We start from the raw sequence: 27,708 nt of genomic DNA, 5'->3' as shown, positions 1-27,708 counted from the left end.
GCAGTAGTAACAGTAATAATAGTGATAAGCACCCTTATGTGCTAGACATTTTGCTGATTCACAATGAAACCTGCAGAGCTCTGGCGGGGCCTTCCTGGGTATAAAAGTCCCTCTGTGACCCCCACTTCTTGTTTGTAGAAAAAAAGGCTTTAGTCCCCTAAGCCTCCCCCAAATTCCAAAGAGCAAACTCAAGTAGTTACTAATTATGGAAGTGAGAGAATGCAGAAACAAAGGAAAAGCAGTCAAGCAAGAAAACTAGTAAGAGCTTAAACAACAGTTTAAGGATAAAACAGAGTCCTAGTTCCTCCTCAAGGGATATACATAACAATTTGACACAAATCTTTGAGATGTTCTGCAGAAAGTAAGACCCACAGCCAGGTGGAGGCTGGTGATTACATGCTGATCGCAAGCAGTAGGCCCCTGACTGACTGGAACCAGAAGGCTGATGATAAAGATTCCCAAAACATCACCCTGTTACCTCACCACCAACCAATCAGAGAGAAGTCCATGATCTGCAAACCTCACCCCAAATGCTGCCTTTAAAAATCCTTCCCTGAAAGCCATCAGGGAGTTCAGGTCTGTTGAGCATGAGCTGCCCATTCTCCTTGCTTGGCACCCTGCAATGAACGCTGTACTTTCCTTCATCCCTGATGCCAGGAGACTGGCTTTGCTGCCAATCAGGCGAGCAGGTCCAAGTTCAGCTTGGTAACAACACTCATTATCTCCTTTAAATTTCTGAACAAACCTAGAGAGTAGTTTTACTGAATCTAACACTCAGGGAAGTTACAACCTTGTCCAAGGCACAGTGGTACAACTGGAGTGTAAATACAGTCACCCTGACTCTCAAAAGTTACCAACCCCCAAATATGTCTCTTTTGCATATGGATTATTTTGAGCTAAAGGCCATTGAGAACCAGCAGACTCAGGAAAAGGTCTAAAAACAGGGCCTTTTGTTTTCCTTTTGTAAAAGGAATTTCTATTTATAGATTTTCCATCTTTTTTTTTGGCTGCATTGGGTCTTCGTTGCTGCGTGTGGGCTTTCTCTAGTTGCGGTGAGCAGGGGCTACTCTTCTTTGCGGTGCACTTGCTTCTCATTGCTGTGGCTTCTCTTGTTGCGAACATGGGCTCTAGGTGCATGGCTTCAGTTGTTGTGGCACACAGGCTCAGTAGTTGTGGCTCATGGGCTCTAGAGTGCAGGCTCAGTAGTTGTGGCACACGGGCTTAGCTGCTCCGTGGCATGTGGGATCTTCCCAGACCAGGGCTTGAACCCGTGTTCCCTGCATTGGCAGGCAGATTCTTAACCACTGTGCCACCAGGGAAGTCCCGAATTTTCCATTTTTAAAGGTAGAAACTTTGGGGAAAAATGATGTAAATATGGAAATTCCATACTAGGAAGAAGAGAACAAAATTTTAACAATTCCTATCAATGGTGAAGACAAGACTTAAATATGCATAACAAACCTTTCTAAACAATCCCTGTTTACCATACTTTTCCTGGTCACCTTCCCATAACTAGTCTTCCTCACTCAGAACTACAAATCCATTTTTCTTTGGTTTTAGCATAAGATGGTATATAAACCCAAGTTCTAAACACCCTTTGGGGTTACTGACTGCTGGGTGCTTCCATGCATATGAGCAGGAAGCACATGTTAATAACCTTATGTTTTTCTCTGTTTATCTATCTTTGGCTAGTCTAACTTACAGAAACCCACCTGGAGAACCTACGAAAGGTAGAGGAAAAGATTTTTTACTTCCTTACACTCCATTCCATCAAAATGTGTCTCACAAACGTGTCCTCCCTAAATCTAAAATCATTCCTGAGGAACGGCACTAATTAATTCACATGACAGTGTTAACTAACAATAAGTCATTTCTGGGAGCACGGCTTGAAATAAGCAGTGGAGAGCTGTCTCTCCAAAACAAGACCAAAATAAAATCAAAGAGTTTAAAATTTTCAGTTTGCAAAATTCTCCTTATGTCTGATTTATTAGAAATGTGTGGATTTTTTCCAAATGTCTCAAAATGCATGAATTAAATGCTTCTTATTACATTAGTTGAAATTAAAATATAATAAATTAATAGGATCTTTGCACTCTTGTTACTGAACAATATGGAATTTGAGGTCAAATGGATAAATGGGTATATAATTTTTATAAAGCAACAAAGAGGGGCCTATTTCTTCCTTGTTCTACTTTAATTGTTTTCACTTGGCAAAACTGGCTTCACGTGTCAGTTCTTTAATTGGCTCTGAAATGAAAGCATTTCCAGTTACTGCATGGTGGGCTAGCTTGTCTAAGAACACCTATAGTCAGAATATTTGCTGAGATTTGAATCTGCTGCTCTTTTAAGCACTGTGGTTCCAAAGTTACAGGATCAGATAGCTTGTAGAGACTATAAAGAAAGATCAGGAAAAACTTCCATGTGATGAGCCAAATTTACCTGTTAAGACTTGAGCTATTTTTTAAATGTTGTTATTTTTTAATCAAATGGAAGTTAAAATCCTATGCAATTAAAATAGATTTCTTCAGATTAGAGAGGGAAATGAAGATTTTTATTTTCCTCTTTTCTGTCAAAGTCTGTAGCCTCTACAAATATAGAAATCTGATGTACCTTAGTGCCTAAGGTTATAGAAGCAATCATTTGATACATAAGTATTTTCAGATCTTAAATGTTGCCATTTTTATAGGATTAAAGTACTTTTTTTTACAAAAGATAGAGCAGGGCTTGAACTTCATCTTTCCAGTGATCAAATGTTATAAATATATATTGTTAATATATTATGTTTATGTGGCTTCAAAACTAGATAAAGATGGGTCTAAATAACAATGATTAAAGAGATATAAGATACCATGTTACATACTAAGTATCTCCTTCTGTCTTAGGTGAGAAAAAGGATTTCTAAATCAAGTACTCTGCCTTTTTTAATATTTCAAAATTAGCTAGAGATCAAGAATCTAGAAAACAGACAGGAAAAAAGAGAACTATGTCCAAGAGAGTTTAACAACATGCGCAAACCCTGAAATGAATGTCGGTGGAAAGTGATGGCACCAGCAACAGTTCTCCATAGAACGTTCAGATCACTTCCTTTGTCCCATCCTCAAAGGACTCTAAATAATCTCTCCACAGAATTACCTAAATGGGCACAGTTCAGATAGGAGATCTAGAAAGAGCTGGGATTATTGTGAAGTAAGAAGAATAATTTATTCTGAACAAATAATACTCAGTGTCTCTCCAGAAACGGTGTCAAGAAGTGGGAGAACACAGCCCATATGAAGAAATTTCTCCCAAGAGGCTGCCCTGAGTAAATGAAATGTCTTCAGCTGAGTGAAAGGAAGACAGGAAAATCCAATCCCTTAGTGGTTTAAGGATTATACATTAAAACTACTCATTAAAAATTAAAAACAAATGGGATACTCCCATCTGGGTGTTTATTTTCCCCTTAATAAACTATTGAATGACTTTCCCAAGCACTGATTATATATATGACGTTTAAAAATGAACTCACTGTGGATGAATGGATAAAGGAAATGTGGCGTATGTATACAATAGTATACGTATTATTCAGACCAAAAAAAGAAGGAAATCCTGCCATTTGTGACAACTTGGATGGACCTTGAGGGCGTTATGCTACGTGAAATAAATAAATCAGACAGAAAAAGACAAATGCTGTATGATCTCACTTACATGTGAAATTAAAAAAAAAAAGAAAAAGAATTCATAGATACAGAGAACAGATTGGTGGTTGCCTATTCTTATCACTTATTGTGATCATTTCACAATACATACAAATATCAAATCATTATGGTGTATACCTGAAACTAAGTTGTATGTCAATTATAGCTCAATTAAAAAAAAAAATGAAAGCAGTATATCCTTGCCGAAGCATTACAATCTTTTCCTGATCAGTTTTAAAACCTCTGAATTTCTCACCTTCATCCATTATACCCCATTAGTTGCTATGTGTTTCTTCTACTACTCAACCCTCAGAATTCTCTGATATTTGGCCATATCTACCTCCTGAGCATAACTTCGCACTGTCCAGGTCACACAACTTCTTTCTTACAAACTATAGTGTAAATTGGCCCTTGAAATGGGCACAGAGTATTCCTGGAGGGAAACAAACTAGCAGACAAGGGTCATTTAAAAATGAATTCATGTCCAGGTCTTTAATTTCCATTTGTACTTTTTCATAAAACCGATTTGTCTGTGGTCAAGGCTTCCCGCGGGGTGTCCTTTCACACCTCCCTCTCACTTTTACTGAACACCTTCAGGTCACCAAGTAGGGACTTGTGAAGCTGCCTTTTTCAAAACAACATAACGAGCTCCCACGGCTGCCACCCTCAACATCCATTTCATTAGAAGCAGAATTTATAATAAATTTATACATTTATGCTTAAGAAGTATTTATACTGTTTTTGATGAATTGTGTACTACTACTAATCTAATGACAATTCGATAAAAAGTGTTTTTTAGAAAATATTTAGAGCCTTGCAGTCATAATGTTTTAATTTATATATACATTCTGATAGAGAAAAGGGTGGTAGAGTGATCAATAGATGACTTTCAAGCTTAAAAATATATTAGATAGAATTCTGTAGAGAAAATGGAAATTCAAATTCTGGGAAAAAAAGAGGATGATGTAAATTCTCCTATTTTTTAATATTTATTTGAATACATTTGAGAGAGTGATATAACAATTTTATTTTACAATTCTATATTTAAAATATACCAGAGGTTACCTCTTCTGCAGCTATTTAAACTTAGCATGAAAAAAATTCAATGTCAATCAGAAAATGTATGAGGTGGCACATGATTTTAGAAAATTATTTTGGGGTAACACCAAGCAGAAGTTTCAATACCACTCACAGGTCTGCAAAACCAAGTCCCAACATCTTAGTCTGGCATTCTGCCCTCTTTCCAATCTCATCTTCCCTGATAGCTTTTCTCTTTTCCTCCAACATATACCAACTCCCAGGGAGCACATCTCCACCTAAAAGAGACCTACAGCGTTTTGCCTGGGACATGCTCTAGACTTTTCACCCTTGTTTAAATGTCAACCTCAGCCTAGAATGCAACTCCCCACTTCCAAGCTATTCCTGCCTACCCAAAACTATCCACACCTCGTGTATCAATTCCTCCTGTGTTTCCCAATGTATACAAAGAACTAATCATCTCTTTTCAATTTTCATTTAAAGTGCTTTGTATCTCTACTAGGCAATTACCACAATCTACATTTCAATTACCCCCACCACCCGCCACATCATATATAAAAAAACAATTGGTATCTTTTTGTTTGAGTTGAATAGCGGTAAAACCAAGAGTCAATGTGTTTAAGCAAGACAAACTATAAACTCAGTATTCACAATTCTCATTCTGGCTTTTTCAATGATTTCCTATGTGCCTCCAGGGAAACCTCAACTTTAGATAGTTTATACCTAAGTTTCTGCATTTTAAGCTTGAAGATTATACTCATGCTTTTTTAAGTGTACAGTGTGAGTAACTTTGTAAGGTTGTACAACCACAAACAAAATTGGCAAAGTCGTTTTTTTAAAAATTGAGATAAAATTGATATATAACATTTTAGTATCAGGTATACATCATAATGATTTGATGTATGTATATATTGCAAAATGATCACCACAATAAGTCTAGTTAACATCCCTCACAACACATTGTTTTTCTTCTTGTGGTAAGGACTTTTAAGATAGACTCTTTCAGCAACTTTCTAATATACAATATAATACGGTATTATAAACTGTAGTCACCATGCTGTACATTACATCCCTAGGACTTATTTATTTTACAACTGAAGATTTGTACCTTTTGACCACTTTTACCCATTTTGCCCACTGCCTACTTACTTCCCTACCCAATCTGTTCTCTGTTTTTATGGGCTCTTTTTTTTTTTTTATTCCACATATAAGTGAGATCATACAGTATTTGTCTTTGCCTTATTTCACTTAACATAATGTCCTCAAGGTCCATCCAGGCTGTTGCTTTCTTTATCCATTCATCCATCGATGGGCATCTTACTTTTTATACAGGAGAATTTTTAATGAAGTTAACCAAAAATAATTTGTCATCATTTGCAAATATGAGAGATCAATGATAAGTATTACTAAATTAGAGGAACCTAAAATTAAAGCCATTTTTAAGATAAATAAGATACAAGGAGGTCACATGACAAGGCCAATCAGCTGAAGAACAGATGATACTGCTCAAACTCTATGCTAGTATCCAAACTTATCTTCACTTTCCTGTCCAAAATATGAGATCTTCTAAACAAACATAGACTCTACAATCCTAAAAAACAAAAAACTCCATATTCACTAACCATTTTACTAGTCACCTCTCTCAAACAACAACCAGTAACAAAATGATGATGAAATTCATTTTAATTTTTTATTCAACATTAAAATGTGCAACATGATAAATTCCCATAGTCCATTTCAAAAAGAATATACTATATTTCATCTCTCAGTCATAAAACTAGTAACTTATAGCCCAAAGAGAATAAGAAAACCTGGTAGTCTCAGAAACAGCTCAACTTCATAGTTATTTGTATGTCTAACCTAACATCTGTTTCCTGTTTATATTTTCACAAGGTATTTTGCATTGCTCAATGTAATTATATATTCTGCAGTAAGAAAAAGTACAATATAAGGCTTCCTTTAGTCCCATCTGGATGTAATAAAGGAATCAAATTTTGAAACGGCAAGACTGTGAAAGGAAACTTCTACCTTTAATCATAACAGAAACAGCTGACTGCCCTTTTCCCTACACCATGACACTTACTAATAACTGTAAGAAAAACACTAGCCACATGTGAAACTCTGAATCAGGGTAGGTAGGATCTGAGGAGCCACAGACGGGTTGAATCGATTTCAGGCTGACTTTACAAAACCCAGTCCAAAGTTGAACGTTTGCAACATTATATGTGGAATGTCCTTTAGGATTCTGATTACATAGTAGCTGAGTAGCCACATCTGTGATATATTACAAAACCAAAGTAGTGGCCAGAAAAGTTGTTAGCATTTTATTTTTTAAGAACTTAACATTTTTGGGGGACTTCCCTAGTGGCACAGTGGTTAAGAATCCGCCTGCCAAAGCAGGGGACATGGGTTCGATCCCTGTTCCGGGAAGATCCCACATGCCGCGGAGCAACTAAGCCCATGCACCACAACTACTGAGCCCACATGCCACAACTACTGAAGTCCTCGTACCTAGAGCCCATGCTCTGCAACAAGAGAAGCCACTGCAATGAGAAACCCGCACACAACGATGAAGAGTAGCCCCCGCTCGCCACAACTAGAGAAAGGCCGCACGCAGCAACGAAGACCCAACGCAGCCAAAAATAAGTAAATAAATAAGAATTTTTTTTTAAAAAAGAACATTTTTGGTTTAGTAAATCCTATAGTCTCAGTAGTCTAAAATGTGAGTCACTTCCATGTCTTTGAGTCTGTAATCACTTTTCTGAGTTAATGAAAATTAATGTATTATGTTAATTTATTAATTAGATATATAAGGTAATAATTTAACATAACTTTAAGTGACTTATTAAAAAATCATAGAAAGAGAAAACTAAGTGATATATATATATCAAACTCCTCTTCCACTGCTACTACTTCTACACAAAGACAAAGGTTTAAAGGGGTTACATGACTTGCCTAAGGTCACAGTTACATAGTGCTAGAATTAGGGTTGGAACCAAGGTCTTCAGATTTTCAGAACAGTGTCCTCTCAAATATAAACCTTCTAAATTGTATGGTATGACAGGTAGATTAAATTACACCAAAATGCATTCTAACAGAACATGTGGCTCAATTATTCAATCTGCTATCATACAAACATATCTAACATACATAAAACCTGTACATTCTGAAGTTTTTCATTCTCTTGAACAGGCATTACATCAAGTACCTACTGGAAAAAACCAACACACAACCAATCCCAACACTTCGCCTTATAGGGGGAGTATTATGCTAGGCCATCTGTTGAAGGGTCTTCCCATTCAAAAATCTATCTAAGAGAATAGTGGCAACTCTCATACATGGCTGGCAGTTTTATTAAAGCCAAACATATGTCAACCCTATGATCCAGCAATTCCACTCCTACGTATATACCTAAGAGAAATGAGTGCACCTGTTCACCAAAGGACGTGTATGATAATGTTCATGTAAGCTTTATTCATAATAATTGAAACCTGGAAATCACCCTAGCGTTCACCAGGAAAATGGCTGAACAAACTATGATGTATTCACACAATGGAACGCTTCACAGCAATGGACCTGTAACAAATTCCCAACACACAAAACAACATGGATGACTCTCACAGACATTCTGATGGCAAAAGACAGATGGCAGCACTACAGCAGAGCCCAGGTGAATCATGGCATCCCTTTATCTCTGCTCGTAGTGATGAGTTACCTATAAGCCACTCCTACCCCAGACACCTTGGAAAGTCTCTCACTTCCTCAATGAGTCTTGCTTCACTCCCTCACTAGATCTCTTTCTCCTTCCCCATGAGGATCCTAGACTTCATCTTGCTCTATTAATCATGAGATTTCTGATAAGCAAATCCTTAAAAGTTGCACTTGCCTGATCCAAAAGATGCCTTCATAAAGAAGAAGAAAGAATAAGTTATATACTTTCAGATCTGATACTTTAAGGTAAAATTCCAAAATTCTGATATAATAATAGTAATATTAATAGCTAAAACTATTAAGTACTTTCTGTATGTCAGGTACTATTCTAAGATATTAATTCATTGTTCTAAGATATTAATTCATTGTTCTACCAATTCATTGTTCTATTCATTATTAATCTAATCCAGATAAGACAAAATCTTACATTTATATAGCATCCGATAGGGCACTGCTGATACATTGTTTAATATTCTTTGTACAGGGTAACTGCTATGATGCCCCAGGTGATATCTGAAAACATCAAAAGCCACAGAAATGTGAAAAATTCCCTCAGTGCCCCACACAAATCAGCCGCACATTCAGGACTATATCAAAGAATGGAAGCATAGAAGAATGGAGAAACAGAAGTAGGTTATTGTTATTCCTGCTTTCTTTTGACAACTTCTTTACAGAAATAGTAAGGGCTTTGAGGGACTAACTTCTAGGGATCTAATGTACAGCATGGTAACTATAGTTAACAAATACTGTATTGTATAGTGGAAAAGTTGCTATGAGAATAGAGCCTTAATATTCTCACCATAACAAGAACAACAGAGTGGTAATTATGTGATGTGAAGGATGTGTTAACTAACCTTGCTGTGGTAAGCATTTCACAGGATATATTTGAATCAAATCATCACATTGTACACCTTAACCTTACACAATATTATATATCAATTATATCTCAAAGTTGGAAAAAAAACAAAAAAAGTTTTGTTTATACTATACTGTAGTCTATTAAGTGGGCAATAGCATTATGTCTAAAAAGTGCACACACTTTAGCCAAAAAATACTTTACTGCTAAAAAAATGCTAATCATCAATCGTCTGAGCCTACAGCAAGTCGTAATCTTTTTGAAACAGTTTTATCAGAGATCACAGATCACCATAACAAATAATAACAATGAAAAAGTTTTAAATATTGCAAGAATTTGCAATATTTAAAATGTGTCTCTGTGTCAGCAAAATGTGCCACAGAGACACGAAGTGAGCACACACTGTTGGGAAAATGGCATCGATAGACTTGCTCAATGCAGGGTTGCCACAAACCTTTACATTTGTAAAAAGTACCATGTGTGTGAAGCACAATAAAATGAGGTATGTCCATACACAAAAGAAGAGTAGCTGGTGCCCTGGGAGACTTGAAAAGGCTCCCTAAGAGAACAGAGAGTGCCCCAAGCCCAGGGAGACTGAGCGTGACGCTAGAGGTACGTCTGAGGCCTCATGAAGCCAGCCACCAAAATGATGCCCAATTCCTCTCCAGGGTCATAGGTGGGGAACCAGAATACCCTGTCTATGCAATAATCATTCCTTGAATAAGAGAGAGATCTTCTTGATGTGGTTTTCCGTAGATTTCATTTTTCTACTGTACCATTTGCAACATGAAAAGCATTTGCAAGTGAGGAGGGCCATGCTATCCAAAAGAAATGCTTCGTTCTCAGGCGTTAGGTAGAGGATGCAAATTCAGTAAGTGATTCCCCACACTCACTACAGAAACAGAAAGCTTTTGGGTTCCAGGCCTCTCTGACACAGGCTTATATAAATATGACACAACCGTCAAAGCAAGTACTGGGATGATTATTTCATACCAAATACCAGACAATGGAATGGCACAACAATTCTTTGAAACGCTATTTTTTTTCTTTTAAGTTCTAGGTCACATCAAGTAAAATGAGTTTGCAAAGATTTTAGAAGGCTCAGAATTTAGAGGTCAAATGGAAAAAATTTAAACCTATCTCATTCAGCTCAGCCCCTTCAAAATGGTGTTTCTTTTTAAAAAGACTGAAATATAAATAGAGTGATCAAGATTCAACGAATTTGCCAGATTAATGACAAACTGATTCAGACTCAGGTCTTCTACTTCTGTGAACACTTCAGTACGGTCACGTCCCATTAAGTTAGAAGGATAATAAATAAAAACATCATAAAGATACTTCAACAAAAATGTTGGTAAAGAAACTGAGGAACTTTAAAATCTGCATTTACTTTCATGAGAGTAAAACAATGTAAAACAATGTAAAACAATGTAAAACAGAGTAAAACAATGCACTGCAAATTTCAAAATGACTTCCTGGAGTTACATATCCTCGAATTACCAGTATTTTCCAGTGTTGTTTTTCTACAAACTCTAGAGTCTATAGCTATTAATTCTAAGTTTGATATCTTTTTAGTTTAGTAAAGCAGCATCGACAGCAAACATCTTTCTGATTAACAAATACCTAATCAACTGATGTGCAAAGCTTTCTGGAAGACTACACAGAGGATGGAACATGGCATAGTGACAGGGACACCATCTCTCAAGAAAACAAAGCATTTTCTTTCCTTTTTTTTGGCCACTCCACACAGCATGTGGGATCTTAGTTCCCCAACCACGGATCGAACCCGTGCCCCATGCAGTGGAAGCATGGAGTCTTAACCACTGGACCGCCAGGGAAGTCCCCAAAACAAAGCATTTTCATGAGAAGAGATCTACAGTAGCTTCAACAATATAAAAGACAGTGACTGTGGAAGTTGAACTATCTATTAGAATATAAATAACGAAGTAGTATTGGGTATGGTTTTTAGAAAAAGAATCAATAAAGAAAGAGAGGGAAGCAACTAAATGTCACATGCAAGGTTCCGTCTGAGTAAGCCACAGTCTGCTCTGTGCGGTGCCCACAGCTACAAGTATCTAACGAGGTGCGCGTTTTAGTCTCTAAATCTCTGTGCTTTCTGTGAGGGTGTTGTTTGTTACAGGCCACTGAGAGACTCAATTAATAGTGATCTTTTGCTGTCAGTAACCTACTAATGACATGAGCTCCTCCCCAAAAGCTTTACAAGGGCAGATGGAACCATAAGTGATTGACGGTACCTTTGACATGGAACACAAAAATTAAGGAAGAATACGAGCTAACCCCATACACTTATGGCCTGACACATACAGAAGCAGCCCATTTTAAGGCATAAGTAATATTTAATGACATCAGCAGGAATGGCAGAGTAAAAACCTCTGAAAATCCTCTCCTACCTAAAAGGCAATGAGGACAGTGACAAAAATGGTCAGAATCAATTTTTTTCAGAACTCTGGAAATTAACTAAAGGCTTACAGCAATCTGACGAGTGTTTATTCCAGAAAAATGGAACAATCTTGGTAAGAACAGAAAGTTATGTGGCATTTTAAACTGGCCCTTTTCTCACCTCCCACTTCCCAGTTCTGTGGTAGCCTTGAAAACCAACAACCTTCAATCATGGTGAAAACCAGCAGTCTGGCAGCCACTGAAGGGGGCAGAAGAGGGTTGGAGCTCCTTCAAAGCCCCATTCCCAGAAAAACTGTCAGTATTTGCCCTGTGCAGTGGTTTCATGGAAGACTCTACTCACATGGCTTTCTTATTTAACCTGACCTGGCACTCACCCAGTAGAAAAGCTTTTTTCCCAGGGGCATTTGTCAAAAATAATCATTGCAATTGCTTAACATCATGGCTGCCTGGGGCTGCAAATAACAGAGCAAATAATAAGCAAATCAAAAAGCATAAAAGGAAAAGCTAGGGAATGTGATGTCCAGAGGGGATTTTGAAACACACTGACACGTTCCTGGGAATCTAGAAGGCCATGTGCACGCACAAGGACGTGTGCATGTCCAGGCTGTGCACCTGTTCAGTGAAGACATGAGAAGGCCCTTAATTCTCACCTCTGGCTAAGTCTGAGGTTCTACACAAACAGGAAGTGCAGGTAAAGATGGAGGTACAGGCAACCTGAGCACTGAAGGATGCTCCAATATGAACAAAGGATTCCTCCACAAAGACAGACTTATTGTTTCCAGGTTTTAAGGAAATCTCTGTCCAATCATGAGCTGACTACTAAGCTAATTTGATAGAGACTTCACTGGCCACATATAACAAAGTAGACTTTACTGAATTAATTACGAAAAGTCACTAAACAAACAACAACAACAATAACTCTTGTCAAGAGAAGACTATCTGATTTCCAGAGCTGCCACATTATATTTAAAAGTATATTAAAATAAATAAATAAAATAAAAAATAAATAAAAATAAAAAAACAAAAACAAACAAACAAACAAACAAAAACCATGTTGGGCTTCCCTGGTGGCGCAGTGGTTGAGAGTCCGCCTGCCGATGCAGGGGACACAGGTTCGTGCGCCAGTCCGGGAAGATCCCACATACCGCGGAGCGGCTGGGCCCGTGAGTCATGGCCACTGAGCCTGTGCTTCCGGAGCCTGTGCTCCGCAATGGGAGAGGCCACAACAGTGAGAGGCCTGCGTACTGCAGAAAAAAAAAAAAAGTATATTTAAATGTCTAGTTTTCAACAAAAAATTATAAAATGTGAAACACACACACACACACAAAAGCAATCGATAGACACTCCCAGCAAAAGCCCAGATTCTGAACATACTTGACAACGACTTTAAATCATCATTTTAAATATGTTCAAAGAAGTATAGACAATCATGTTTAAAGAACTAAAGAAAAGCATGAGAATGATGTCTCACTGATTGAAGAATATCAATAATGAGACAAATTATGAAGGAGAACCAGATAGAAATTCTGGTATGAAAAGTAAAAGAACTGAAGTAAAAAATTCACTACAGGGGCTCAGCAGGAGACTTGAGCTGGTATAAGAAACAATCAGCAAACTTGAAGACAGGTCAATTGAGATTACTTGGTCTGAGGAACAGAAAAAAAAAAAAAAATTAACAGCGCCTCAGAAATCTGTGGGACACCATCAAGCATACCAACATACATATAATATGAATTCCAGAAGGAAAGAAAAAGGCAGAAAAATATTTGAAGCCATAATGGCCCAAAACTCAGAAATCTGAAGAAAAACAATCTACGTAACCTAGAAGCTCTACAAACTCTAAGTAGGATAAACTTAAAGAGATCTATACCTAGCTATCTCATAAACCGCTGAAAGATAAAAACAGAATCCTGATAACAGCAAGAGACAAGCATCTCATCACGTGTAAGGGATCTTCAGTAAGATTAACAGTTGATATCTCATCAGAAATCAGAGGCCACAAGGCAGTGGAATGACATATGCAAAGTGCTGAAAGACTGTTAACCAAGAATTCTGTATCCAGAGAAGTCATCCTTCAAAAGTGAAGAAAAAGTTAAGCTATGCCCCGATAAACAAAAACTGAGAGAATACTTTTCTAGGAGACCTGTGTTAGAAATACTAAATGGAGTCCTTCAGGCTGAAATGAATTGACATTAACTCCAATCCACATGAAGAAATAAAGAGCACAGGTAAAGGTAACTACAAAGGTAACAGTATAAATGTGGTTTTTGTTTGTAGTTCTTGTTTTTATCTTATCTAACTTAAAAGACAACTGCATAAAGCACTAATTATGAATGTGCTGATAGGTGTACATTTTACAAAGATATACTTTGTTTGATAACATCAGCATAAAGAAGGGGAGAGGGAATTGAGCTATATATAGAGGCAAAACTTGTGTATCCTGTTACAAAGTTGATATTAACATAAACTAAACTGTTATAGATTAAGATACTAAGGTAACCACTAAAAAAATAATTTTAAAGATTATATATATGAATTAAAATGGCACATAGAGAATATCTATTTACCACAAAAGAAGGCTGTTGTGGGCTGAACTGTGTGTCACAGAAGACACATTGACGTCATCATCCCCAGAACCTGTGAAAATGAGCTTCTTTGGAAATATAGCGTCTTTGCAGATGTAATCAAGTTTAGACGAGGTCATACTGAATTAGGGTGGACTCCAATCCAGTGACTGGTGCCCTTATAAAGAAGAGGAAATTTAGTCGCAGAGAGAGGAGAATACCATGTTAGCACTGAAACAGAGATTGCAGTGATATATCTACCAGCTAAGGAATGCCACAAATTACCAGCAACCACCAGACGCAGGGAGAGAGGAACGGGACAGATTCTCCCTCAGAGCCTCCCGAAGGAACCAACCCTGCCAACACTTTGATTTGGGACCTCTGGCCTCCCAAACTGTGAGGATAAATTTCTGTTATTTTAAGCCACCCAGTTCGTGGTACTTCGTTACAACCACCTTAGGAAACTAATACAAAGACAGTAATAGAGGAATAGAGGAAGAAGAAATAACAAGGATCTATTGAGGTGGAAAGACAAAGGCTTGGCTATATAGTAGCCAATTAATGAAAAGATTAATGTCTGAGATTTCAACTAATCAGCATTTAGGCAGACATTCCATATGACTGTATAATAAAAAATTGATGTCAAGTTTGCTTTTTACATATATTTTAACATGTAAATATGGAAGTTACTTCTTTGTTGCCATATATTAGAGACACTCAAATCCACAATACTTTCTCTAGTCAAACAATGCTTTACAAGCAGCAAACTTTTCACAGTGTTTTTAAAAACACAGAAAAATGCATGCTACAAAAAGAGACAGAATAGTTTTTTTTCCACCTAAACTAATGAATAACTAGAGAACTTTCAATATTACTCTAAATAGTTTGACTTCTCTGGCCCACATGCAGCATCCTCTGATGCTAAAAATGATTCATTACACATACACTATTCATGCCCATTATAATCAATTTGATAGCTCTGTTCAACACATCCAAATAAAGGTGTTCTTAATCATATAAAAATGCTTATGTTTCCAATTTAGGACACAATCATCATTTACTGTTAAAGGACATTAAAGAATTTTGGACTTAAAATTTGAAAGCTTAACATTTTTATGTGGATTATTTTTGTGGTAGACAAAGGAAGATGTGGGAAAAAGAACCAATGCATATTGGATCTAGAAACAACAAACAATTTAGTATATTAAAAATAAACAGAAGCAAAGTAAGGAACTGCATTTTACTTGCTGAAAAATATGCAGAATGTCCCTCAAGTATTCTCTGAACCATTAACTTCACTACCAACCTTTCTGTTCTACACCATGAATCACGAGAAAATTCCATTACCCACCTGATATAAAATATGAAGATTTCATTTTACTAAGTGCTGAATTAGCAATGGCCTAGGGTAGCCTTTCATAGGCTATCAGAGCAAAGAATCAATACGGAAATGATCCTAGTACCAAAAGAAAAGTGTAAAGAAAAAACTACATTGAATGCCTTATGTGTTAGCCATGCTCTGTGCTTATGAAGGAAAGTCGAAGGCGGCTTTTCTCAGTGGTTTGAGCATAACTGACTTCCTAAATTAATGAGAAAGATAAAGTCCACGGATGGTGTATTGTGGAGTTTGAACTATACTAATTTCAACAGGTGACATGGAAGCCCTCTTAGCTACTCCTGTGAAATTAAGGATCCAGGGAAAACAGCAATGTGAAACGCCTTTTAAGATGCATATTAAACCATCACGTATCTAATGCCCTCCTTTAGAAACTGAAATGTACACTAGAATACTAAAAGATGAAACACGAATATTTTGTATGCCACAATCAAAATTTGTAAATTTCCAGCCTTCTAGTATCCTAGAATTGTAATTCTGAAATATTAAAGTGTTCTGCTTTATTGGGTTGGCCAAAAAGTGCCAAGTAAAAGTTTTTAAGTAAAAGTAGAAGACATTTTTCATTTTCACCAAGAACTTTATTGAACAATGTATTCACCCTTTTGTTCCACTGCCTTCTGCCATTTTTCAGGCAACTTCATAATTCCATCTTCCCAAAACTTTTTATCTTTTTGAGCAAAGAACTGTTCCAGGTGCCTTTTACAGTCTTCCAGGGAATTGAAATTTTTTCCATTAAGAGAATTTTGTAAAGACCTAAATAAGTGGAAATCCGAAGGTGCTGTGTCTGGTGAATATGGCGGATGAATCAGAACTTCCCAGCCAAGCTCTAACAGTTTTTGCCTGGCCATCAAGGAAACATGTGGTCTTGCGTTATCCTGATGGAAGGTTATGCGTTTTCTGTTGACTAATTCTGGACGCTTTTCGTCAAATGCTGCTTTCAGTTGGTCTAACTGGGAGCAGTACTTGTTGGAATTAATTGTTTGGCAGAAGGAGCTCATAATAGGGGACTCCCTTCCAATCCCACCATATACACAACACTACCCTCGTTGGATGAAGACCAGTCTTCGGTGTGGTTGGTGGTGGTGCATTTTGCTTGTCCCATGATCTCTTCCGTTGCACATTATTGTACAGTATCCACTTTTCATCGCCCATCACAATTTGTTTTAAAAACAGAACGTTTTCATTACGTTTAAGTAGCGAATCGCATGCAGAAATACGGTCAAGAAGGTTTTTTTCGCTTAACTTACGTGGAACCAAAACATCAAAGCGATTCACATAACCAAGCTGGTGCAAATGATTTCCACCGCTTGATTTGGATATTTTTGAGTATGTCGGCTATCTCCCACATGGTATAACACTGATTGTTCTCAACTGATGTCTTGATTTGATCGCTATCAACTTCAACTGGTCTACCCGACTGTGGAGCAACAACCAGCAAGAAATCTCCAGCATGAAACTTTGCAAACCACTTTTGACACATTCAATCAGTCATAACACCTTCTCCATACATTGCACAAATCTTTTTTTGCGTTTTGATTTCATTTTCACCTTTCTTGAAATAATAAAGCACAATATGCCGAAAATGTTGCTTTTTTTCTTTCATCCTCAATATTAAAATGGCTACACAAAAATTCACCAATTTTGGACTTCCCTGGTGGCGCAGTGGTTAAGAATCCGGCTGCCAATGCAGGGGACACGGGTCTGAGCCCTGGTCTGGGAAGATCCCACATGCTGAGGAGCAACTAAGCCCGTGCGCCACAACTACTGAGCCTGCACTCTAGAGCCCGTGAGCCACAACTACTGAGCCTGCGTGCCACAACTACTGAAGCCCATGCACCTAGAGACCATGCTCTGCAACAAGAGAAGCCACCACAATGAGAAGCCTGTGCACCGCAACGAAGAATAGACCCCGCTCGCTGCAACTAGAGTAAGCCCGCAGGCAGCAACGAAGACCCAATGCAGCCAAAATATAAATAAATTTTTAAAAATTCACCAATTTTGATGTCTTTTTTTAATGCACGCTGATATGACAGCTGTCACATACAATCTAACAAAATTGTTTAGGATGAAGTTAAAGAAAACTAAGTGCTACTAGAGCCAAGTTTTTTTCTTACAGAAAAAACTAAATGAACCTTTTGGCCAACCCAATATATATATATATACACACACACACGCATGTGCACACACACACAGACACAGACACACACACAGACACAGACATGGTTCCAGATGTTTGACTATGACACCAGTTTCTTTATAAAGCATTTGCTGAGGCCTCTTTACTTATCATCTTGACCCGTATTTTATCCCTATGTCCCTACATTCTTTTCGTTTCAGGAAATGATCCTCTCTTTTGGCAATGAATATCGGTATGTCTCTGGATTTCACTGGTAAAAAACTTAGGCCAATAGCAAGAGATAAAATGATGATATTAGTGATTGCAAAGTTCAGATAGTTTTTATCACAAAGTGGATTAAATCGTATTATGATAACCAAAGCCAATTTGACTACTTATATTCCTCTGCTGGATCTAGACTCCCATCCATGCTATCTGGTAATTCAGAAATTGTAACTGAGGGCAGCAGGGAGGCCCACAAGGTGGGTCTCTGTATAAATTATTGCTGGCCATATAAACAGAATCTTAAAACAAGGCATTTTCCATTGTTCTCCCCCAAAAGACAGAGAAACCCAATATTTTCAACATGAGAAACATTCATGCACAAAATAGTTCATTTTCCCCCGAAAACATACCTGAGATGATAAGCAAAAAATAAAATTCCTGATGAAACTGATGAGTCTGTGGCTGTGAGGACAGCAACAAAGAGTTATTTGTTGAGATCAAGTCTATCTATTTAAGAGCTCATTTCTTTTCTGGGTCCTCTGGCCTGCATGTTACCCTGAGGCTTAATCACCCAGACAGAACGTTACAAACTGAAGCTCAGTAGTCATAAGCAAGAAGCTATGGAAGTTTTTCTGAGGAGCTGTTGGATTCAAGAAAAGCTGAGGCTTCTTGGGCAGGGCTGGGGTTAGGAGCTGAAGCCTGAAGAGGGAACAAGTGAGGATCACAGGATGGAAAGGGGTGAGATACAAGTAGGCGCAGAGGTGCAAATGTTTTGGTAGAGGGCCAGACTGAAGCTTTGCTGGTGCTCAGATCCGGATCCCTCCAAGGAGGAGCAGAGGTGGAATGTGGGGTAGAGCCCACAATCATGCTTATGTGGAGGAGCATTTAAATTTCATGGTTTATCACAAGGAGTCAAGTCATTTGGCACATAGGGCTGGGGCATAACCCCCATTCCATTCCAGGGGGGCTGCCCTCAGCTCTCATAATTAGGCCTGATAAGCTTTTTATTAAGTATATGAATCCTTTTAATATTTGATGGTTTCCTCCCCCTAAATTTTCAGATAGGCACAAGCTTTGGTCTCCAGTTTTAGAGGTTTCACTGACCTCTTGAAATCTATTCACAAATGCCAGGTTAAGAATGAAATAAAGTGCTGATGATTCTAATCAGTAAGAAACGGGGTACCAACAGTCACACAAACCACACTGACAAGTTGCAAAAGCTATAGTACGTGGATGGCAGAAATAAAGGATTTTTCCTTTCCATTTCATTGCTCAAAACGAATCACTGAGCATGTCCTTCTATTCACCAAAAGGGTGAAATAGTTTGTATACAACAGCACAAAATCTATTTGCATATTTTTCTATTATTCTGGAAAGTATAACCCTTAAGGAAAAAAAAAAGTTTAAAGACACATGTGAACTGTTGACTTCAATTTGGAAATTCTGTATTGCTCTGATGAAACATAAGCACAGCAGGTATTGTGTTTGCTATTATTTTGAAACTATGAGGCATTTTTCAGAAGTCTGCCAAGACAAACATACTATTAATGTTCATAAATTACCATGCAGCAAAAGTCCTTGACATATATCTACTGTCTTACCAGATAAATTAATTTTGCTAAATGTACTATTAGATTGGAACATAAGGTCATTTAAATAGAAGTAAATATACAAAAATCAAGGGTAGCAGGAAACTGACTTGTAGTGACTAAAAGATTTCTCAACCAAAAACAGACGGAACATTTAAAATACCACTATGATTAACCTTACACAATGTAACACATATAAGTAACAGAAATATACTAAATATAAATCTTTAAAGAACTTATACATTTTAATTCAAGCTGAATAAAATGTAGCATATCAATGTGAATATGAGTGTCAATATTCTCAGCAATATTTTACAGAGTAATAGAAATTTTAAAATAACCAATTTGCTTTATTTATAATTTGAATGTAGGAACAGTCCTTAATAACAAGCATTTGCACTCCAAATTAATCAACTTGCCCTCTCTGTTCCAGGCTGTAAGTGATGCACTAAAATTCTGATATGACTTTAAGACACACAGGCATTTTCAAGGAAGATAACAGTTATTTTAAATTATTCATAACACAAGGAGAACCAGAATAGCTTAGATAAATAAAATCCACAGATAATTCCCATATCCCTTTCTGGTCAACAGCTTTAATATCTTTTCCCTACCAGCCAACCCATAAAATGAAAAACAAGACAAATTGCCTGATTTTAATTTCTCCTCCTTGACCATCCACTGCTGACTTCTCTGATGGAGACTATAAAAAGCAGTGAAAGCTAAGAAGCAGGAAGAAGAAGAAAGAAGCTAAAAGCCTAGATAATCTACAAACTCAATAATCATATAATGAGCTCATTTGCTCTAGGTGGTCCTAAAGATACTATCTGTCACTACAGTATCTTAGCAGAGCAAATAATAAAGCATATCCCTTAGATGGATTCTCCTCCACCATCTAGTAATTCTGCACAAAAGTGTGACTCATAAGTGAGAAACACATATGACAACCATCCACAAACTCTTCCAAAACTAGATGCTCAGTCCAGATATGAAGGCACCTCAGTATGTATAAGACATGCAGTCAAAGAACAGCTAAACTTAGAGCCATCACATCATTCCATACACATTTATTAAGTGCATGTCATCACAGGCACTGAAATGCAAAGACAAACAATACAGCCTCTTCCTACAGATGGTAACAGTTTTGTTGAATTTACATGTAAATAAGTAATGATGCACCATGATGAGTGCCCACAGAGATAGGCTGGACAGTGTCTGACAGAGCATGGAAGGAATCTAGGAAATACCTGAGCTGGCTTTATGGAAGATTCAGTATAGCAGAGAGCATTTTAGAGTCAGACAAGATTAGAAACCCATTCAGCTGCTAATTAGTTATGTAATTTGGCCAATTATTAAAGCTTTCTAAGACTTGGCTTCTCAATAAATAAAATAAGGATAATGTTATCTATATAGCTAGCTTATTGTAAGAAGGAAAAGAGATAATGTGTGTATAGCAAGTAGTATGGTTTCTAGAAACTAATAAACGCCCAATAAATTGTACTGATGTTATTATGATTATTATTAGGCAGTGTTGAATAATGTTACCAGTGTCTTCTGGTGCCCAGGTACCAGTAGCCATTGCATCACTGTCACTGGCCACATCACACCTGGCTGGGTTCATATGTGTTATGTTCAGTCTGAATTAATACCTTAGCTGTGGGCTACCTACAACGCAGAGGGAAAAACTAAGCAATGTAGTTTCAAGAGTAATCAAATTCACAAGCTGCTCCACCTAGAAGGTCAGAGTTCATTAAACAGGAATACGCCAGTGTTATTATCTTAGCGACATCAACAGGAAAGCAAACATAGAGGGAAAATACCTCTTATGTGCCACTATAGGGGCAATATATTAGTCAACATATATATTAGTCAACATATGTATTTCCATTAAGAACCCGTTTTTTTAACGGAAAAGCCCAAACGGACATTTTGGCCAACCCAATAGTAGCAAATATTAGTGTATCTGATTAACTCAATACTAACAACTGTCATCATGTGGTAAGTATGAAACGGGAAAAAGTTAAAGTAAAAATAGCAGGAGTATAAAATGGTTAAAAAAAATATAGGCTACACAGGAGGCCTCATAAGGGTAGCAAAGGGAAGAGCAAACAGGGATGTAGTGGAGGAAGCGTCTTAAGGACCCCGTATGTCATGATAAAGAGCTTATCTTTATTCTATGGGTAATAAAGAGGTATTACAGACCTAAGATGAGGTAAAACATTTTTTAATCTACTGTTTTATCTATTGTTTCTACCTCATATCCAAATTTAATAAGTATTACATAAGCTTATAATTATGTTTCTTCAATTCCAGGGTGTTTTCCCACCATATATATATGGTATACATATATATAGATATGTTTGAGATATCTTTGACACTTATGTCATCATTTAAAATGAATCCCATATGGTTTTTTAGGGCAGTGACAAGTTAAAAATAGGGTTTGTAGGTATTCCAATTAGATACTTGACTTTGCCTGTTAGGGATTAAGAATTCTCCCTCCTTTCCTTTTATTCATTACACATTTATTCAATATCTACTATATAAAGTGCCACACATAATGTTAGACTCTCAATTAAAAGTTAGATGTGCATCCTACGTTAAGTGTGATATCTTCTGTCCCTTGGAAAATTTAATAAAATGTATTTTCAACAGACCTATTTTTCCACACCATACGCTTAAATAATGATAGAAACGTTGGTATTTTCCTTTAAATGATTTCCCCTTTAAACTGTGCAATTAAAAAAAAACTGGTAAAAGAGTTTAAGAGAAAAATCTCAAGAGTCAGGTGAATGTGAAGTGAACATAACCAAGAGGAAGGAAAACAGCCCCGTGAAGTGCTCGATAATTAAAGTCTGTAGCGTGAAGCATCTTCCAGAAACACAAGGAGGCTGGGTCCTACCAATACAATTCGCCAGAAACCGTCACCGTAAGTGTATTAAACCATCAGAGTACGTTTTCAAGAGTGGCTTCCTTCTATCCTGGCAGTTAAAAAAAAATCATCACCTGTCATTCACTGGTGTTATTTTCCCCCCCGTTTTCAGCTTTTCCCTCTTCTTTTTTTTTTCTCATTGATGAATTTTCTTCAGCACTTTAGGTAAGTCAAGTAACTTCTTCAGAGCAGTCTCAGCTTAGTGAGAGGAAAATGGGGAAATACAATGCATTGTGGGTGCGGGGTTAGGCTCCATGGGGTTGGCTCTCTTCCCTAATGTCCTTTTTCACACTTGGAAGCCAGTGATGCCTGTGGAGCTCAGATACCTTTTCTGTTACAGAAGGATGTGTTTGTAGGACACTGCAAGCTTGAAGCTCTGCCACTCAGAGAAGGATGAGAACCACCACCAAGGTGTGCAGGTCTTGTCAAAGTGACAGAGGAAGACTTGAAAAGCTCTTGCTTCCAGATACTTGGGTTTTCTCGTTCTAGCACATCTTTGTTTGTTTGTCTCCTTTGCTTCTGTTTCCTCTGGCCTGCTCTCTCCTTTGCTGTGGAACCACAGGATGGAATTACTCCCTGCATATCAAGTGGAGGGGAATGGGTGGCTTTCTTTGGGACAAACTCTCACACTTGAAGCTCATTTACTTTGTCATCTTCTGCTGCCTCTTCTGGCCAGACGACTTCAAAGTTCAAGATGGTAGAGTGGGCTCTACAATTTATTTTATGAAAAAGGCTCTTCCTTTATTCATCTTTTATTCATTCATTTATTGAGCCACTAGTGGGTGGGGTAGATCAACACATAGACGTGACAAGGTCCTCGCCTCATGAAAATGAGAATGTAGGAGGGAAGGCCAACATTATAGATATCTTAAAGCAAGAATTTTTTTTTTTTTTTTTTGCGGTACACGGGCCTCTCACTGTTGTGGCCTCTCCCACTGCGTAGCACAGGCTCCGGACGCACAGGCTCAGCGGCCATGGCTCACGGGCCCAGCCACTCCGCGGCATGTGGGATCCTCCCGGACCGGGGCACGAACCCGTGTCCCCTGCATTGTCAGGCGGACTCTCAACCACTGTACCACCAGGGAAGCCCAAAAAAGCAAGAATTTTTAAAAGGTAATTTTATGACAATTGTAACTTGCTATCACTCTAAGTACAATCTATGAACTAAACACCTGTGTTCTTCCAGGTAAAGCGTAAAGCTACATTTACCGTCCTCTGTTGATTTTTAGCAGCTCTTCTGGAGCATCTATTCGGAGATCAACAACTCTAGCACTATTTTAGATGCTGAGCATGAGGGTTTGCTATAAACGCGACACTGGTTTCTGCAACTTGCAATTAATTAAAGGGTTGAGTTTATTCCAAGAGATATTAGGTTTCTCATCACAGAGCCAATACGTGATTTTTTTCCCCTTGTGTTTACTCCCCACCTGAACTGCTCTGACTGTAGCCCCACCTGAACTGCTCTGACTCTAGCTACTAACGTTCTCTTGAAATTTGATAAGATTTTTTAAATCCAAAGAAACTGGGGTGTTACCAGCTGTATATTGGCAGGGCTTACTTCTCTTCCTACCCACCATATATGCAGCACATCTCCTGATCTTCATGATGGACGCCTCACATTTACTGCAAACATAGCAAGACTGCTATAGCTCTTAGCAGACTTGATTTTTACAGAGAATCACTGGCTTTTTCAAGTGCCACGTCAAAGGGTTAAGTAAAAACTGACATGCCTGTGGCTTACTTTTAAATAGCAAATCATAATAGTCACACACTGTCCAAAGTACCAAAGTTAACATATAAATCACACACCTTTACTAAAAAGATCTGGTTGGGAAAATGTGAATAACAAAATTGAAATCGCGAAATTTCTTCATTAGATATTTATAATTAACGATCAGATTGCGATCCACTCTGTTTTCAGAATTTCTAAAATAGGTTGCTGAGAGCAGGGTGGCTTTTCAACAACAACCTCAACAAGTATAGGCCTCAAATCAAATCAACAGAAATAATCTTTGAATATTCATTCACCTTGAATTTCAGCCACTACACTTGCTAACTTTTAGAATTCTGAAATGTCATTTTTCTGTACAACTGATAAAAACATAAGTGAGTTGTTTCTGTACTTTGCACATGACTCTCCAACAGCACTTATTAGATTTCTTATTCTTAACTGTGGACCTAACAGCATAATCTTATTTCTCAAATAATAATCATGGATCCCAGCATGTACTTTTTCATCTACATGGTTGCTCCCTTGTCCATATTCTTTGCTCATATTTATTGTATCATTTGTCATCAAGTACCACAGTTACTTGTACACACGTCCATTTTCCTAGTTTAATAGTAAGCTACTTGAGGGTAGGCACTCTGTTCATCCATGGAAGGTATAAAAACAAAACCAGGGATCTTGCATTATCATAACTCCTTTTTTCACAGCGACCACAAGAGAATCAAGTGGAAGACTACAAAGCTCTACGTCTCCTGGATTTCATTTTTCCCCTAACTATTGCCAGACAAAAGAATCAAATTTAAAACATCCTTAAACTCCACTGCACAGTATCCTCACTGGTAGGGCTAACAGCAGTTGAGATAATGCAATGTTCACAGTTGGTTGCAAAATCAGTGCAACGTGGTAGCAGTCCTGAAATACACAAGGGTTACAGACAGAGGAACTGAGGCAAACTTATGCATTGGAAAACTGAAGGGCTGTAAGGAAGAAACAAAGAACTGGGACAAGATGGCAAATACCGGAAAATCTAGGCAACATTAATTAATGGTGAGGAAGCAGAAACAAGATGTGAAGACTGACAAAGAAGGGACTTGAAATTCCCGATTCATTCTTGGTAACGTGGGACCACACAAAAAAAATGTGCAAGTGATTTTAAATGACACTCATGTGATGGCGCTGAGGCTGCCACATTGTCTGGATTGGTTCGTCTCTGTGTCAGCACGGAAATGGGGCGCTTTTCCTTACCTCCAGATGCTCTAAAATATAGGGCGGATTTGTCATGCCAAGCCTCAGCATTGCTCCCTCCGGAATCACTTCAACCAGCTTCCACAGCAGTGCGGGCAGACTGGTGCCAATATCTCTGCCATAAGCCCCTGTGTCTTCACTGGTCAACCATATTTCACAAACACCCTCTGTGAATCAAAGGAGATAATTAACAAATCTGTTGCAGAGCCGTTTCCTTCATCATACAGCTGCTCACTCTTTTTAATGCAGTATTTCTCAACACTGATATGCAGGCAGCCCGGGTATTCAATTGCAGAGAAAAAGCAGCTTATCCCATGGTGGCACTGGGTCATTAAGTTCATTTTATGAACACCAGAGAGTTACAACAATGCTGTAAATTATCAGTGCGTCCTATGGAGTGATTAACATTCACAGCCAATCAGTTCAACCATGCTTCCTCCAAAGCACTTTGATCAAGACTAAAGCTTTAGTCCCATCACAGACAATACCTAGTTTATTGAATAGCAAAAGCCCCGGAACTGAAACAGTCACTCCACAAAATAGGTACTATCAGCAGTGAACTCACTCATCAGTCTGTCACCGACCCAAGGAAAATGTCAAGTGCTGTTAAAGTTTGACTCACAAATTATTAATTATGAGGTACCCATTTCTCGTGTAGTAACCATGCTAATTTGTTTTCTTAATTCAATTGAGAACAGAGTGCATTATATGGCTGCATTCAAAGAAGTTGGCTACTGTATCCACTAAGCATCTGTGTTGAAAAAGCTGTTTACTAAAAATAGAACAGGATGCATCCTATTTTCCATCAATCAGACTTTATAAAAATGTATCTATGTTTCCATGTTGTTGTTGTTATAAAGAATCCTGACTTCCAATAGTACCGGCCTGCAATAACATTCTACCAGAAATTGAAAGGAAATACTTCTGGATCACCTAGTATTACTTAAAATAAATAAAGCAGAGTTAGTAAGAGCCACCCAAGTTTCCAGGGCACACAGATCTTTCTGAAGGCATAGTCAACTAAAGGATTAGCCTGTTTTAAAAGGCCAAATGATTCACAAGGCTAAAATAAACAGTGAAATGGGCCTGTGAAATTTGTTCATGCTAACGTGATTTGTTGCTTCTGAAGAACCTCAACACACACACAAGGCACACAAAGACAGCCTGAACCAAAAGTAGAAGTTTCTAGGAAGAGTCTTAAAATTAAAATTTTAAACTGTCTTTAGTTGACAGAACAGAATAATTTCAAAAATACATCTAAATATTCCTAGCCAAGAGAGACAACAAATAGAACACACAGCTTCTATGTGAATGTGAACTTAAAACTTATAGAACAAAGAAGCAAAAAGGAAAGATCTTCACTCTCTTTAACATGTTCCACAGAGGTGGAAAAATGTATCAATACATGAAGCTAACATCTCCAGTCACTATTCCTTCCTTTAGAAGAAGAGATATATTTACTTTATCAACAAACTAGCCAACCTCCATAAAAACATGTTCCCTTTTCCCCACTTTACTTTCTTTCTGAGACAAGCACGTCCTCACCCACACCCAGACAACATGGAAAATACAAGCATAGAAATAAAATTAGTTTCCCAAAATTAAAGAACAGGAGACATCAAAAAACAGCTCCATTTTAAAAGTTAGAGATGTTTTTAGTATTTGAAAATCAATAATGTTATGAATATATATGGGCTTTCTTAATTTAAATATGTAGTTTCAGAAATTAATAAACCTTTGCTTAGTTTTAATCATTTAATAAAAAGTTTTATCCTCAAAGTAAATAATCTGGCATGTCCACAGGCTACCTTTGTAGCTCTGTAGTTTTATAAATATTCTCTGTACATGGAGTAAATATTTTTCTATTGAAAAAAACTGGTTGCAATTAGTGGTATTATCTGTATTTTAATATTACATATGCCATCAGACACTGGACTCATACAACCTTTTTTAAAAAAATCTTATCACAAAATCCACTCCAGGAAAGAGATGGCTAAGTAACAACATAAATGGATTTTAAAACACTCTGAAAGAGGTTATAAAAACAGGACATTATCCATGATTTTCCAGTTACTGGCATCTGAGCAACACAATATGAATATTTTTAAATGAACAGAATAATTTTAATTTATAATTTTTCCATCCAAATGGTTCCATGTTACGCCTTATGTAGAGAGAGCGAGTTCCTGGAACAGTGCCTTGCTGTTGCTAG

At 37.6% G+C, this 27,708-nt stretch overlaps 1 protein-coding gene across 2 annotated transcripts in view; it reads right to left on the bottom strand.

Moving 5' to 3' along the window:
- CDKAL1 (CDKAL1 threonylcarbamoyladenosine tRNA methylthiotransferase) overlaps window positions 1-27,708 on the bottom strand; it is a 649,761-nt gene that overhangs the window by 246,655 nt on the left and 375,398 nt on the right. For both annotated transcript variants that reach the window (XM_082664020.1, XM_082664021.1), the window contains one exon: window positions 25,497-25,663. In XM_082664020.1, coding sequence (XP_082520146.1) covers window positions 25,497-25,663 — 167 coding nt within the window. The remainder of the gene's footprint in view (window positions 1-25,496; window positions 25,664-27,708) is intronic.

Source organism: Grampus griseus, assembly GCF_964374135.1.
Source record: "Grampus griseus genome assembly, chromosome: 10".
NCBI lineage: Eukaryota > Metazoa > Chordata > Mammalia > Artiodactyla > Delphinidae > Grampus > Grampus griseus.
Note: the sequence above shows the minus strand (reverse complement) of the source record. Positions and strands in the feature narration are given on the sequence as shown.